General features: G+C 43.9%; 1 protein-coding gene and 1 long non-coding RNA gene across 5 annotated transcripts in view; both read left to right on the top strand.

Annotated features, from left to right (window-relative positions):
• The window catches only part of LOC148131573 (uncharacterized), an 819,361-nt gene that overhangs the window by 376,775 nt on the left and 426,849 nt on the right, over positions 1–15,737 (top strand). The gene's annotated exons all lie outside the window — the stretch shown is intronic.
• Positions 1–15,737, top strand: part of TSNARE1 (t-SNARE domain containing 1) — a 286,328-nt gene that overhangs the window by 256,141 nt on the left and 14,450 nt on the right. For 2 of the 4 annotated variants that reach the window (XM_087962262.1, XM_087962263.1), the window contains one exon: positions 5,664–5,778. The exons of the other annotated variants lie outside the window; for them this stretch is intronic. In XM_087962262.1, the coding sequence (XP_087818388.1) occupies positions 5,664–5,759 (96 nt within the window). In that variant the 3' untranslated portion in view covers positions 5,760–5,778. The remainder of the gene's footprint in view (positions 1–5,663; positions 5,779–15,737) is intronic. 4 annotated transcript variants of the gene reach the window in all.

Raw genomic sequence — 15,737 nt, 5'->3', positions numbered from 1 at the left:
AGATTCCTCCTCTCATTTTAGGTTGCTTCTCTCCTTGATTAGTTTCCATCCATTGCTTCTTGTCCTCCCTTCAGATGGTTTCGAGAATAGCTTGACTCCCTTTGTGGCAGACCCTTAGATATTGGAACACTGCTATCATGTCATCCCAAGTCCTTCTTTCCATCAAGCTAGACATACCCATATTCCAGCAACTGTTCTTTGTATATTTTAGCCTCCGCCTCCCTAATCATCTTTGTTGCTCTTCTCTGCACTCTTTCTAGAGTCTCAACATCTTTTTTTATATTGTACTGATCAATAATGGATGCAGGATTCCAAGTGTGGCAATGGATAGAAACTAATCAAGGAGAGAAGCAACCTAGAACTAAGGAGAAATTTCTTGACAGTGAGAACAATTAATCAGTGGAACAACTTGCCTCCAGAAGTTGTGGATGCTCCAACACTGGAAGGTTTTAAAAAGATGTTGGATAACCATTTGTCTGAAGTGGTGTAGAGTTTCCTGCCTAAGCAGGGGGTTGGACTAGAAGACCTCCAAGGTCCCTTCCAACTCTGTTTATTCTCTTCTTTTCTATTCCAATCTAATATTCTGTTCTGTTGTCTTCTATTCTATTCCAATCTACTGTTCTGTTCTCCTCTCTTCTCTTCTATTCCAGTCTAATGTTCTGTTCTGTTCTATTCTATTCTATTCTATTCTATTCTATTCTATTCTATTCTATTCTATTCTATTCCTATTCTAATATATTCTATTCTATTCTATTCTATTCTATTCTATTCTATTCTATTCTATTCTATTCTATTCTATTCTATTCTATTCTATTCCATTCCATTCTATTCCTATTCCTATTCCTATTCCTATTCCTATTCCTATTCCTATCCATTCCACTCCACTCCACTCCACTCCACTCTACTCTATTCTTGTCTATGGACAAGAATTTGTCTGAAATGGTACAGGGTTTCTTGCCTGAGCAAAGGGTTGGACTAGAAGACCTCCAAGGTCCCTTCCCACTCTGTTACTCTGTTACTGCCAAACTTCTCTCACCAAGAGCTTACGTAAAAAGCAGAGTTGATTATGCATCCTGAGATTTAACATAAACACTTCTATGAAAGATGGGATTTCTTTTTTTGTAGCTTGCGGTGATGCCACTGAGATTTTTGAAAAGCAGGTGCTGGAGGCATTCTATGCAAATCCAGCGTGGATAATAATAAGAACGTGATTCACACTCTCTCCTGTATATCTACCTGTCTAATTATGTTAGGTAGGTAAAGAGGGTGGAGAGAGATAGCTGTCTAATATATCACTCATATAAATTGTGGTAGGGCTTATTGGGTGGGTGGGGGTGAACTTTAGGCCTCAAGGAAATCTGCAGCACTTACAGGCGAGGCTAAAAAGCAGTGCAGGGAGTTTTCAACTTGCCGCAGTTCATTTAATGACCATTCAACACAGGCAGTCCTTGACTTACAACAGCTCGGTTGGTTGACTAAAGTTAGAATGGCACTGCAAAAATGGACGTATAACTGTTTTTCATACTTACGATCTTTGCAACATGCTTATGGTGACGTGATCCAAAGGCAGATGTTTGCCAATGGATTCGTATTTATGACGGTTGCAGTGTCCCTTGGGGTCATGTGATTCCCTTTTGCAACCTTCTGACAAGCAAAGTCAGTGGGGAAGACAGATTCACTGTACACTTAGCAATTGTAGTGGTTCGATAAGGCTGGCAGACTTCAACTCCTAGAATTCCTCAGCCATCAACCTGGCAATTTAAAGACTGGCGGACTTCAACTCCCAGAATTCCTCAGACAAACCTGGCAATTTAAAGACTGGCAGACTTCAATTCCCAGAATTCCTCAGACAAACCTGGCAATTTAAAGACTGGCAGACTTCAACTCCCAGAATTCCTCAGACAAACCTGGCAATTTAAAGACTGGCGGACTTCAACTCCCAGAATTCCTCAGACAACAATCTGGTAACTTTAAGACTGGTGGACTTCAACTCCCAGAATTCCTCAGACAAACTTGGCAAGGAATTCTGGGAGTGGAAGTCCACAAGTCTTAAAGTTGCCAAGTTTGGAAACCACTTGTCCGACCTAGGGAGTCAATTGAAGGAAAACAAATTCCCATCCGGTGCAAGATTTTGAAAAAATTAAATTAAAAGGTGTCACAAGATCTCGCGCTAACTCCATTTTGAATTAGAAAGAGAGATAGATTTGCTTTTGCTTTTAATCGGTGGGAAAGAGATACGTTAAGCCCCAACACAATTTTTTTGTCCCTAGGTCCTTTCTCCCAGATGTCATCCTCTGGCTGTCAGAATTCTGCGACTGGCCGCAAAACCAAGATCGGTTTTCCCGTTCAGGGGATTAGCAAAATAAATTCATCTATGCAATAGTTGCTTCCGTATAATTTAACTTCCATCTCATAATTCTCGCTGGGGTCTCATCCATTCTTTGGGGATGTCCTTCAGGATTAACACTTTCCCTGTCCTGACAGCTTCATTTAGCATTCAGATTTTTTTTTTGTTTTGTTTATGTAATCTCTTTAGCTTTAATCCACTTTTTTTTTGGGGGGTAATCCCTTTTGCTTTGGGTCCCTCCTTCCAGCCCCACCACCCTCAATCTCGAATAAGTGGGTATCTGAGTGATTCTGACAGAGTTCGAGGAAGGGTTTTAAAAAGAGTTTTCTTTTCAAATTTAACGCAGGACTCGGAATTTAATTGCATGCGTCAGGAGTCTGCCTAATGTATGGGAATTGAGAATTAATTTGGAAAGTTACATGCTTTATCGGGGTTGTGTGTCAGTCTCTTGCTGAATGACTTTCTGGTTAACAGCTCTTTGATCTAGCAATTAGTGAATATCTCAGAAGTGGTTTCATTCCCTGTCGCGCATTTCAGGCTGCCAGTTTGCTGCAACAATTTCTTCTCGCCTTTTCGATGTATTTGATTTTCTTTACCCACTGCCCAAAAAAAAACCTTTATTCGTTGATCTCTCTGTGTTTATTCTAATCTAGTAGCTACATTTATTTCTGTAGAGGATACGTTACAATATGGGCTGTAGTTTTCTCCTGGAATAAATTTCCTTCCTCACATTATTCCACTTATTAAGGCAACTAGCAGGAAGGGAAGGGAAAGGAAAGGAAAGGAAAGGAAAGGAAAGGAAAGGAAAGGAAAGGAAAGGAAAGGAAAGGAAAGGAAAGGAAAGGAAAGGAAAGGAGTGGGGAAAAAAGGAAAGGAAAGGAAAGGAAAAGAGTGGAGGAAAGGAAAGGAAAGGAAAGGAAAGAAAGGAAAGGAAAGGAAAGGAAAGGAAAGGAAAGGAAAGGAAAGGAAAGGAAAGGTGTGTGAGAGTGAGAGAGAAAGAGAGAGGGAGGGAAGAATGGAAAGGAGGGAGGGAGGAAGAAAAAGTGTATAAGAGTATGAGAGAAAGAGAGAGGGAAGGAAGAATGGAAAGATGGATGGAAGGAAGGAAATGTGTGGGAGGAAAGAAGGAAGGGAGGGAGGAAATGTGTGAGAGTGGGAGGGAGGGAGGAAAGTTTGGGAGGAAACAAGGAAGGAAGTGTGAGAATGAGAGAGAAAGGGGTTAAGAGTGGAAAGATACATAGAAGGAAGAAAGGAAATGTGTGAGAAGAAGGAAGGAAGAGAGAGAGAGAGAAAGGAGAGTGAGAGAGAAAGGGAGGGAGAGAAGAATGGAAAGATGGAAGGAATTATGTGAGAGGAAGGAAGGAAGGAAGGAAGGAAGGTAATGAAGGTAATGAAGATTGGAAAATAAATGAGTTAATGGCAATAATTCTGATTTCTCTTTTAGTGATATTGTCAGAAAACCAATCCATTTGCTATGAAAGGCAGGACTAGGCTCAAAATCTAAGACCTTGATTGACAGGCATTGTCTCTTTAGCTGTGGAGGAGGCATAATTTCCTCCCTCCCTTTAGGTTTGAAGCTATTTGTCTCCTTCCTTTTATTTTATCACCGGGTAGTCCGGTTTCCTTCATTTGACCATCGTGATATATTTCTATGCTCAAATCCGACTGGTTATCAGATGCCAAATTTCTTTGCCATTTCCATCGGATTCCCAAATGCAAGAATCACGAATGTGATTCAGAGAAGCAGGGAAAACATCCCACTAACTCAAACTAAATAATTCAGCTTATATTTAATGGAATCATGCGATAGTGAGCTGGGCGGTATGTACATTTAATACATAAAAAAAGGAGTTGCAGATTATGGACTAACGGTTGCACAAATGTCAAATAATGGTTCATGCAGCTTGGCATACAAAAGTCCATTTTTTTTCTATATCCGGGAGAGATTGACTAGCTTGAATGCCATTGTAAAAAAAAAAAAAACCAACCCAGTTGCTGATTTAAATCAATATTCCCCCACTTTAAAAAGGTAGGAAAAATAGTTAATGTTGTTGGCCTTTGCGAACTCCAGAGCTGAAGCAATGATTTAACAACAAAGTGGTGTTAACTTGTGAAGGAAACTTTATTCAAAGGTCAGGAACAAACAGGTGAATGTCTTTTTAAGATGTAAAAGGTTACCTTCCTTTTTCTCTTGGAAACCAACCCCTGACTTGACTCCCAAATGAGAGAGTAATAACAGGATCATAGATCTGATTAAAGGCAACAATGAAAGGTATAATATTTGATTTGGTTCAGGCTCTATGGGAAGCAATATAGAAAGAGAAGCAATTATGGAAGGAAGGAAAATATGTGAGAGGGAGGAAGGGAAGGAAGGAAGGAAGGGAAGAAGATGAATAGGAGGGAGGGAGGAGAGGAAGGAAATGTGTGAGAGGAGGGGAGAGGAAAGAAGGAAGAAGATGGGTAGGAAGGAAGGAAATGCATGAGAGGGAGGGAAGGAAGGAAGAAATGTGAAGGAGGGAGGAAGAAAAGAGAAAGAAGAAAGAAAAGAGAAAGGGAGTAAGGAAGCAAGATGGATATGGAAGAAGAGAAAGGAAGGAAGGAAGAAGATGGATAGAAGGAGGGAGGGAAGGAAATGTGTCTGAGGGAGGGGAGGAAGGAAAGAAGGAAGAAGATGGATAGGAAGGAAGGAAATGTGTGAGAGGGAGGGAGGGAGGGAAGGAAGGAAGAAATATGAGAGGGAGGGAGGAAGAAAAGAAAAATAAGAAAGGAGAGAAAGGGAGGGCGTAAGGAAGGAGGATGGATATGGAAGAAGAGGAAGGAAGGAAGGAAGAAGATGGATAGGAGGAGAGAGAAAATGTGTGAAATGTGTGAGAAAGAAAGAAATATGTGAGAGGGAGGGAGTGAGGAGGAAGGAAGGAAGGAAGATAGATAACGAAGAGATCTTCATTATCAGTCTCTCTTGAGACAGTATTAAGGAGGAAAGTGTCAATAGCATTTATTTATTAACATTTATTAACATAAATCACACAATGCCTGACTCAAGTACACCATAGAGATTGTAAAAAAAAAAAAAAAAACAGTAGGAGCTTCTAGAGACCCACAACTAGAGGCAAAGTCCAGATTGGTGCCTCTGGTGCCTCTTTCTTTTTATACATGTGTGTTAATATTTAAGAGGGAAAAACATGTCCCTTGTCCACCAGTCCCATGGTTCACGAAGCCACTTTCCTCCCCTCCTTAGAGCACATCAAGACTTCTTGGTTTTCTGTTTGTCCCATCCTGAGTGTTGACTTTCATTTCTTGCCTTTGTCCTCCTAAGCGGCGAGCAAGGAGAGTGAAATGTTGTGTTATCTCCGCCGGGCTGGTCGTTCTTCTGATCTTCATCATCGTCCTCTCCGTTTCCATCAAGAAATAAACCCAGCTGGTCTTCACAGGTAGGATTCTGATGCGTTCGGTAGACTCGAAGAGTTGACCATTGGTCACAGCAGCGGGAAGTCAGTGAGGAATGGGAAGCATGAAAAGGTCAACCACAGATCTAAAGTGAAGGTCCTCGACTTACAACTCATAGGTTGTCCTGTTGCATCTTTGCATGGACTCAAGGCTACTTCCCTGCTTGACCCCTTCTTCCTTTCAGACTAGGAGATTCCCAACCTATGACCTGTTCCGGAATGGTCCTCCTCCACCCATGCCAAAGACCATTGGAATGGAGCCAATTATCTCTAAAGCCAAGGTGAAGTAGGGCTCCCATGGCATTTTTCCTTCGCTAGAAATGATTTGCCAGAAAGATGGCCGAGCCAGCTGTTATTCTTAGTTTTTAAAAGCAGAAAATGCACCATTGACTCTTCAGCTCAATGAACACAGAAGAGTCAGGTGTACTTTGGGTTTGACAAGTCCGTGTTGCTGCTTTGCAAGATACTTTCTTTTTATGTGCCATCTCCTTCCCTGGAACAGCATGAATGTGAAGAAGTAGAAAGTAAGAAAAGTAGGGGGGGGAGTAGGAATAGGCGAAAGAAGAGGAAGGAGGAGGAGGGAGGAGGAGGAGGAGGAGGAGGAGGAGGAGAAGAACCAACCACCTGTTGGAGGAGGAGGAGGAGACCAAAGGATGGGTCACCTTTTGGGAAGAGGAGGAGGAGGAGGAGAAGACCAAAGGATGGGTCACCTTTTGGGAAGAGGAGGAGGAGGAGGAGAAAGAAGAAGAGGAGGAAGAAGAGGAGGAGGAAGAAATAGTTTGATCTAGCCCCTCATTTTCCAAGTAGTAAATTATGGACAGTTATAGACGTTTATGGTCATTCTCCTCCTCCTCCTCCTCCTCCTCTTCACAAACCCCATTCTGTTCTAACACTGATGAAGTTACTTAATTCCGTCATGAAACATCTGCAAGAAAACAAGTAAGTTCAGAGCACACCAGGAAATTCACAGTCCTCCTTCTATCCTTCCTCCGCCGCCGCCTCCCCCTGTAAACCCCACTCTCTTTTAGCACTGATGATGTTTATCTGGTTGAGTAATGTAACGTCTGTAGCAAAACAACCAAGCTTTGAGAGCACCAAGAACCCCACCTGTCTCCTTGGGGTTACCTTCCCTGAGTCAGAGAGGAACCAATCTGAGCCTCTCCTTATCACTATTTCCCTTCCCTAGGATTTAAGAAATGCTTCCGTCTTTGTCTCCATAACAAAGTTTTGGAATATTCTCAAGGCTGTCTTCCTGGTACCTTACAAAGAGGTTTAATTGTGATTTAATACCTGTCGTTGGTGGACAGATTGGAACCGTGCCACAGATTTTGACCGTTTTGAAAAGTGTAATTCTCTCACAAATTATCTGTATATCAAAAAACCTTCCCTGAAGAACAAATATTTTTTTGAAATGATATTTAAACAATTGCTTAATTGTAGGCTTTGTTCAAATGATTAAAAAATAAAAAAGCAAATGGATCCTATTTGTGGATCAAAAAAAAAAAAAAGAGAGAACATGATCCTGATTGAAAATAAATAGACTCACCCATTTGTAATAGTTTTTCATAAATGTGCAAGATATACAGAATGAAGGTTAGGATAGAATCAGGGGTCTTCAAACTTGACAGCTTTAAGACTTGTGGACTTCAACTCCCAGAATTCCTCCTCCAGTCATGTTAGTTCGGAAATCCTGGGAGTTGAAGTCCACAAATCTTAAACTTGCCAAGTTTGAAGACCCTTGGGATAGATCTATGCAAAAACCCACCAACAGTTCTCTACATCCATGTGGTTGAAAAGTTTGTAGCAATCAGAAATGAGATCCAGTGAAAAATGATTGAATTCCTTGGGATAGCAATAGCAATAGCACATAGACTTATATACCTCTTTACAATGATTTACAACCCTCTCTAAGCTGTTTACAGAGTCAGCATATTTGCTCCCAACAATTTGGGTCCTCATTTTACCCACCTCAGAAGGATGGAAGGCTGAGTCAACCTTGAGCCTGGTGGGATTTGAACTGCCAAATTGCAGGCAGCCGATAGTCAGCAGAAGTGGCCTAGAGCAGGGGTCCTCAACCACCGGGCGCGGACCGGTCCATGGAGCACTCTGTACCGGGCCGCAAAGAATTTTTAAAAAAAATGGCAGCTTTCTTCGCCTTTGGTGAATCCTGCTGGGATCGGGGATCAAGGACACAAATGAAAGAAGGGAGGGAGGAAGCAAACCGAAGCCTGTCCTGCTCTCCGGCTCAGCAGCCGGTTTCCTCCCGCCTCGTTCCTCTCTCAGTCGCTCTCTCGCTGCTCCACCAGCCCAGGAAGAAACTGCTTCAAAGAAGCCGGGGGTGGCTTTTCCTGTCGCCGCAGCTCCTCCGAGCGCCCGTTTACCCCCACCCCGCCCGCCGTGCGCAGATTCAATCCCACAGCTGGCCTAGAGTACAGCACTCTAACCACTGTGCCACTAAGGATCTTTATAGGATAGGTTGGTTGTATGACAGCAGTTCCTTGATTTTTTTTCTGTTGCTTGATTACAGTTTTCTCTTTCGTGCTTTGATCCCAACTTACAATGTGGAAAGATTTTTCCAGCAAGTCAACCATTCCCAGAAAGTGTAGCTATGGAAACTGTACACCGAGATTGGCCAAACTTGGCAACTTTAAAACTTGTGGACTTCAACTCCCAGAATTCCCCAGCCAGCCATGAAATTGAAGTCCACAAGTTGGCAAGGTTGGACATCCTTATGGTGTACAGTAGGTGTGGTCTTACTATGGCTTTATAGAGTGGCATTAGTACCTCCCTTGACCTTGATTGTATCCCTCTGTTAATGCAATTTAGGATTGCATTGGCTTTTTTGGCTGTCACTGCACACAGTTAACTCATATTTAACTGGCTGTCTACTAAGACTCCAAGATCCCTCTCCCAGTTACTGCTTCTCAACTCTTCTCAACTCTTGCTAAAAACTTCCTTTAACTAGAGATTCTGGATCAAAACAAACAGCCTTCTGCATTCAAGTCATGTCTCCTGTTAATAGGCTATAATAATGCCTGCAAATCGCAGCTATTTTCAATTCGAAAACTTCAAAAGACATTTCAAGCGATCCTCCCCAAGATTGTGAGATCTTGAGCAGAACTATCGGGCCCCTCAGGATACAAGGATGCCTTCACACATTTCATGCCACTTTGTTACTGAATTAATAAAATTTTCTCACTTTCAGTCATAGATGGAATAACAACAAACTATTCCTCCCAAACCACTAAGTTTTCCTAGGGGTTGTTTACACCCAGGAAAACCCTTACCTCAAATGCACAACTTCACCAAAGTTAAAAAAGTAATTCGTGAATGAAGGCGAATCCACGCCTCCCAGGGTAATGTTGCAGTATCCAATCCGGGTCAATCACTGGGAACCAGAGGTTGTGTCTTCCAAACTTTTGGCGCCCATCCGTAGGGAATTTCTCTCTAGCGGAGTGTGTGCTTTGGGCTATTCTGTGTATGGTATTTATAGGGTGCCTGGTTGTGTGTGTGTGGCTTTTGAGTTGTTGGTTAGGGTGTTGACCGCTGGCTATTTAAGTCGTTGGCTGTTGTTTCCTTGTGCTGCCAAGCCCTCGCTTCTTGATAAACTACTAAGATTGTTGGACAAGCAGATACAAAAACAGCCGGGGAAGTGATTGAAACCTGGGAAACAGGCCCCTCATCAGTAAGTAATTCTGATTTACCCCCAGTTTATCAGGAGTTTAGGAGGTTGAGCGCTTGGCAGCACAAGGAAACAACAGCCAATGACTTAATAACTAGCTACCTTGATGCTGTCACACGCTCGAAATCAGTGTAGAATCCCTATGTAGCCACAAGAGAACTATGTCTATCCTCCCTTAAATTCTATTGTTATTGTTGTTGAAATCATGTCCGACCCACTGTGACCCCACGGACAACATTTCTCTAGGCCTTCCTGTCCTCTACCATCTTCTGGAGTCCATTTAAGCTCATGCCTACTGCTTCCGTGACTCCATCCAGCCCCCTCATTCTCTGTAGTCCTTTTCTTCTTTTGCCCTCAGTCATTCCCAGCATTAGGCTCTTCTCCAGTGAATTCTTCCTTCTCATCAGGGGCCAAAGTCTTTGAGTTTCATCTTCAGGATCTAGCCTTCTAAAGAACAGCCAAGGTTGATCTCCTCTAGGACTGGCCGGTTGGATCGCCTTGCGGTCCAAGGGACTCGCAAGAGTCTTCCCCAACACAAATTCTGTTGAGGCCTATCTAAATCCTAGCAGGTGCTAACCATTAGTTGAGAAGATTCCTGCGCATAGGCTGTTTATCAATAAATCAGTTTAATTGGACCTTCATGTGTGGACACAATCTTTTGTGCCTGAAAGATGATGTCACGTGTCTCAAGATTTAATTGTGCAATACAGAGGTGCAAACCTTGTGTGATAATATCATCCTATGCTTGACACGTTTGAATGGTGTTGCTCAAGGAGGTTCCTGCATATTCCTTGGACAGCCAAAGCAACTAACAAGCAAATACTGGAACGCACAACACCAGAAGGCAAAATAAAAATAAAAATCACAAAACTGCATCTCATTTATTTTGGCCATGTCTAGTGGGGGAATTCAGTGGACAAAGCAATTGTGTTGGGAAGAGTTAGCGGTAAATGGAAACCAGGCCACCCAAAAACAAGGTGGCTGGACACCATCAAAGCTAACACCAGCCAAAGCAAAGAATAACTCAAAGAAGCAGTGCAAGATGACTGAATGGATAACATCATCATCTTCTGCATGATGGCACACACACACAAGCCCACACAGAAACAACTTTGCCCTCCCATAAAGTCCTACACTTAGGCAAGAAAAACCAAAAGTACACATATAGACTGGGTGAAACCAGGCAATAGCAGTAACTGTGAGAGGGATCTTGGAGTCTTAGTGGACAACCAATTCAATATGAGTCAAAAGTGTGTGGTGGTTGGACTAGAAGACCTTCAAAGTTCCTTCCAACTCTTTTATTCTGTAAGATAGTTTTCACAAAGACTTTAGAATTCCCTTCCTGGGGGAAAAAAATGGGATGGGTTGGCTATATTTCTGCACTGTCACTCATCCGGGCTACTGCCTGGATTCTTTCTGCTAAAAAACTCAAAATCCCATGTAGTTTGGCTGTCTTTTTTGCTCTTTCCTTCCTGAAAATTGATCCTAATATACGGTTCCCATTGGGTTATTCCCACTTACGAGCCCACATTGAATGAAGCAATAATTCAGCGTAACGAATATTGTAAATAAGGGCAAAACGCCAGCAGCTCTCTTCTGGGCAATCGCTCTTCCTTCCCAAAATTGTTGCCAGGGGGACAATTTTCCTCATTGGTTCTCGACGTTTATCATCCCGTTGCACGTCGCTTGGACGGTTGAGAGAGCGAGCCAGACTCCAGCGATCGATTCTCCAGGCCTTCGGGGGGGATTGGCCAGATTTAGCCCGCTGGCAAAATCCCTGGCCGACGTCAGCCCACCGATGCTAGCTTTTGCTCTATCCCCCACTAAGCCAAGAAAAAAAGAAAAAAATATTGCTCTCTGGTTGCAAATAGCATTTTTTAGCATCTCACATCCTTTCCAAGTGTACGTCACAGACTTGAATGCTGGGTCCCACCTGACAATATGAAAACTAAGGTGTGACACTTAGGTCAGGAAAACCAAATGCAGTAGGTGCTACCTGGCTCAATAGTAGTAACTGCGAGAGGGATCTTGGAATCTTAATGGACAATCACTGAAATATGAGCCAGGCGTGTGCTACAGCTGCCAAACAAGCCAACAGAGTTCTATTAAGAGAAGGATAGAATCAAGATTCGGTGAAGTGTTAATACTACTTTATAATGCCTTGGTAAGACCACACTTTGAATACTACATCCAGTTTTGGTCGCCATGATATAAAAAAGATGGTGAGTTTGGAAAGAGTGCAGAGAAGAGCAACAAAGATGATTAGGGGACTAGAGGATAAAACATACGAAGAATGGTTGCAAGAATTGGGTTACGTCTAGTCTAATGAAGAGAAGGACTAGGGGTGACATGATAGCAGTGTCCCAATATTTGAGGGGCTGCCCCAAAGAAGATGGGTCAACCTATTCTCCAAAACACCAGAAAGCAGGATAAGAAACAATGGGTGGAAACTAATCAAGGAGAGAAGCAACCTAGAACTAAGGAGAAATATCCACAAAGTTAGAACAATTAAGCAGTGGAACAAATTCCCTCCAGAAATTGTGGGTGCTTCATCAGAAGAAGAGACTGGAGAGGCATTTGTCTGAAATGGTATAGGGTCTCCTGCTTGAGCAGGGGGTAGGACTAGAAGACCTCCAAGGTCCCTTCCAACTATGTTATATCCATCCATCTCTTTTATGCCCTGCACTATCTTTGTCAGCCTAGCTGTTGTGGCCTGTTGGCCGCCAGCCCCTCCAGCAGCCAAATCAGAGGAGGAGGAGGAGGAGGCGTGGGAGGCAGGGTCAGCATGAGGGCAACCTGGGGACTCCGAGGGGGAAGAGGGAATGGAGCTGGCAGAGAGAGAGAGAGGCGGAGCCTGGGCTGTCCGTCAGCCCTCAGGCGGAGAGTCAACAGCCCCCCGGTTTGGAGGTGGCTGAAGAGGAAGAGCGGGAACAGCTGGGTCCAGTGCCTGATTCACGGATGCGCAGAAGGCAGAGGAGAGGAGAGCAGTGGAAATCTATGGGTTGGTCCTCGGGACGGAAGAGCCACCACTGCTAATGATGCCCGACCCTAGCTCTGGGGATAAGGGGACCTGGGTCAGCTTGCAGGATTTTATTTTATTTTCAGAAAGACCTTAGCTTAGAGGTCACCAGCAGCTGGCAAGGATTGCATTTGTGTCATGCAATTTGGGGCAAGTGCCTCGTCTCACACATCAGCCGCATGAATATGTGGCGTGTCGCGAGGTTGCTCTGATCGTCTGCTTTGCTGAATGAGTTGTGATTGTCGCGTGCACTTCGCAGCAGCGGGAGGACAGCACTGCTGAATGAAACCAGGGGCTCATCGAACCGATGCTCTTGACGCCAGTCAAACGTCGCTGTGAATGTCTCTTACAGTGGCACAGGCAGTGAGCAAAAAACAACAACATGATTCCGCGATATGAAAGTTAATAAAGATGATTTGTAGCCATTGTGATTAGTCGTTATTGATCAGCTTGACATCCGTAAATGTGTTTCATCCTCTTTTCCATCCAGGGAGGCCATAGGCCGATCTTGCGTCTTCGGGCAGGAAATTGTTTTGCATCTTTCACTATTCAGCTATTTTGGGAGGTGACAACTCAAGCTACTTTATTAACAGAGGAGGGAAATGCCTCTCTTTTTACTTTCTCCACACCATGTATAATAATCTGTGCTCCTTTTATGTTCTTCCTTCCTTCCTTCCTTCTCCCTTCCTGCCTTCCTTTTCCTTCGTTTCTTCCCTATGTCTTCCCTCCCTCCCCTTCTATCTTTCTCTTATTTTCCTTCTTTCCTTCCTCCCTTTCTTTCCTTCCTTCTTCACTCCCTCTCTCTCTCTCTCTCTCTCTCTCTCTCTTTCTCTTATTTTCCATCCTTCTTCTCCCACCCTTCCTCCTTTCCTCTCTCTCTTTCTTTTAACTTCCTTCCTTCCTTCCATGGAATTCATTCTTTCTTCCTTACTTTCTTCTCTCTCTCTCTCTCTCTCTCTCTCTCTCTCTCTCTCTCTCTCTCTCCCTCTCCCTCTCCCTCCCTCTCCCTCTCCCTCTCCCTCCCTCCCCCTCTCCCTCTCCCTCTCCCTCCCTCCCCCCCGCTCTCTTCTTACCTTGGTTCTTTCTTTCTTTCAAAGTGCAATATGTTTGTAGGAATTTACACTTTCTTTTCTGGATTCTGTTCTTAATCCTTTTACCTGGATTTCAGAGTTTCACTGTTTTAAGAATTCCCACTCAAGCTTTATTTGGAAAATTGCATTTTATACACCGGGCTTACCCAATTTCTGAAGCTTCTATCCTGACTCATCTTGACTAACCTGTGTCTATGTATATCTTAAAACACAGCATGGGGGGGTGGCTGAGGCAACCTTGAGGATTATCAGCGTGATACCATCTACGTCCTTGTTTTCTTTGTCCAATGGACATTTATCTCACATGCATAAGGGTAAAAAAGCAGCACAAGAGATTGCTGCATTGTATCAGTTCAAATCATAGTTTCTCTATGTTGTGCTAAAACCCACGGATGCATTGGCAACATGTCCTGGTGGAAACAGACATCAGCAAACTGGCGGAATGAAAACAGAAGCTAAAATAAGCTATGCAAACTCCCTTTCTGGCCTTAAAATAGATTTCCAAGGGAGCAGAACTCAGCAGCAGAATATAAGGTTTACAAGGACTAGTTTAGCAATAGACCGTATGCCTTTCTTGAGCCAAATAATAATAATAATAATAATCAGGTTTAATTCCTCGTATCTCTGAGAATTAAGAGTATTTCCATAAACTCTGGATAAGATTAATTATCTGACATGGTCTCTCTGGATCAGGTGTTTCTAAATGTTCCAGAAGTCCAATTATGAAAAAAGTAGACATATTTACTGTCTACAAAGGCTATAATTCTGTATAATTCAGAAAATTTAGGCTGTACAGAAACATGCATTAAAGCCTTGAAAGCAGCTGCAAAAGGGTGTGGAGCCTTCTTGAAACTGCTGAAAGGACTTGTGTTGTAGACTGGAGATCATTGAGATGTTGGGAGCTGTGCCTACAATATAGTCCTTGCCACAAGGCCAGACAAGAAACAATGGATGGAAACTAACCAAGGAGAGAAGCAACCTGGAATTAAGGAGAAACTTCCTAACAGGGAGGACAATCAACAAATGGAATGGAAGTTGCCTTCAGACGTTGTGGGTGGTCCAACATTCCAGTCCCATCTTAGGCAAGAAAGCCAGCTGGATGACTTTGGGCCAATCACTAGGAACTGGTGAATTCCAGTCCTGCCTTAGGCATGAAAGCCAGCTGGATGACTTCGGGCCAATCACTAGGAGCTGGTGAGTTCTAGTCCTGCCTTAGGCATGAAAGCCAGCTGGGTGACTGGGCCAATCACTAGGAGCTGGTGAATTCCAGTCCTGCCTTAGGCATGAAAGCCAGCTGGATGACTTTGGGCCAATCACTAGGAGCTGGTGAATTCTAGTCCTGCCTTAGGCAAGAAAGCCAGCTGGATGACTTTGGGCCAATCACTAGGAGCTGGTGAATTCCAGTCCTGCCTTAGGCATGAAAGCCAGCTGGATGACTTTGGGCCAATCACTAGGAGCTGGTGAATTCCAGTCCTGCCTTAGGCATGAAAGCCAGCTGGGTGACTTTGGGCCAATCACTAGGAGCTGGTGAGTTCTAGTCCTGCCTTAGGCATGAAAGCTAGCTGGATGACTTAGGGCCAATCACTAGGAGCTGGTGAATTCCAGTCCTGCCTTAGGCATGAAAGCCAGCTGGGTGACTTTGGGCCAATCACCAGGAGCTGGTGAGTTCTAGTCCTGCCTTAGGCATGAAAGCCAGCTGGGTGACTTTGGGCCAATCACCAGGAGATGGTGAGTTCTAGTCCTGCCTTAGGCATGAAAGCCAGCTGGATGACTTAGGGCGAATCACCAGGAGCTGGTAAGTTCTAGTCCTGCCTTAGGCATGAAAGCCAGCTGGGTGACTTTGGGCCAATCACCAGGAGATGGTGAGTTCTAGTCCTGCCTTAGGCATGAAAGCCAGCTGGATGACTTTGAGCCAATCACCAGGAGATGGTGAGTTCTAATCCTGCCTTAGGCATGAAAGCCAGGTGGATGACTTAGGGCCAATCACTAGGAGCTGGTGAATTCCAGTCCTGCCTTAGGCATGAAAGCCAGCTGGGTGACTTTGGGCCAATCACCAGGAGATGGTGAGTTCTAATCCTGCCTTAGGCATGAAAGCCAGGTGGATGACTTTGGGCCAATCACTAGGAGCTGGTGCGTTCTAGTCCTGCCTTAG

Source organism: Notechis scutatus, chromosome 3 (genome assembly GCF_049901735.1).
Source record: "Notechis scutatus isolate UNSWTSFEM ecotype Mainland chromosome 3, rNotScu1.2, whole genome shotgun sequence".
Lineage (NCBI taxonomy): Eukaryota > Metazoa > Chordata > Lepidosauria > Squamata > Elapidae > Notechis > Notechis scutatus.
Note: the sequence above shows the minus strand (reverse complement) of the source record. Positions and strands in the feature narration are given on the sequence as shown.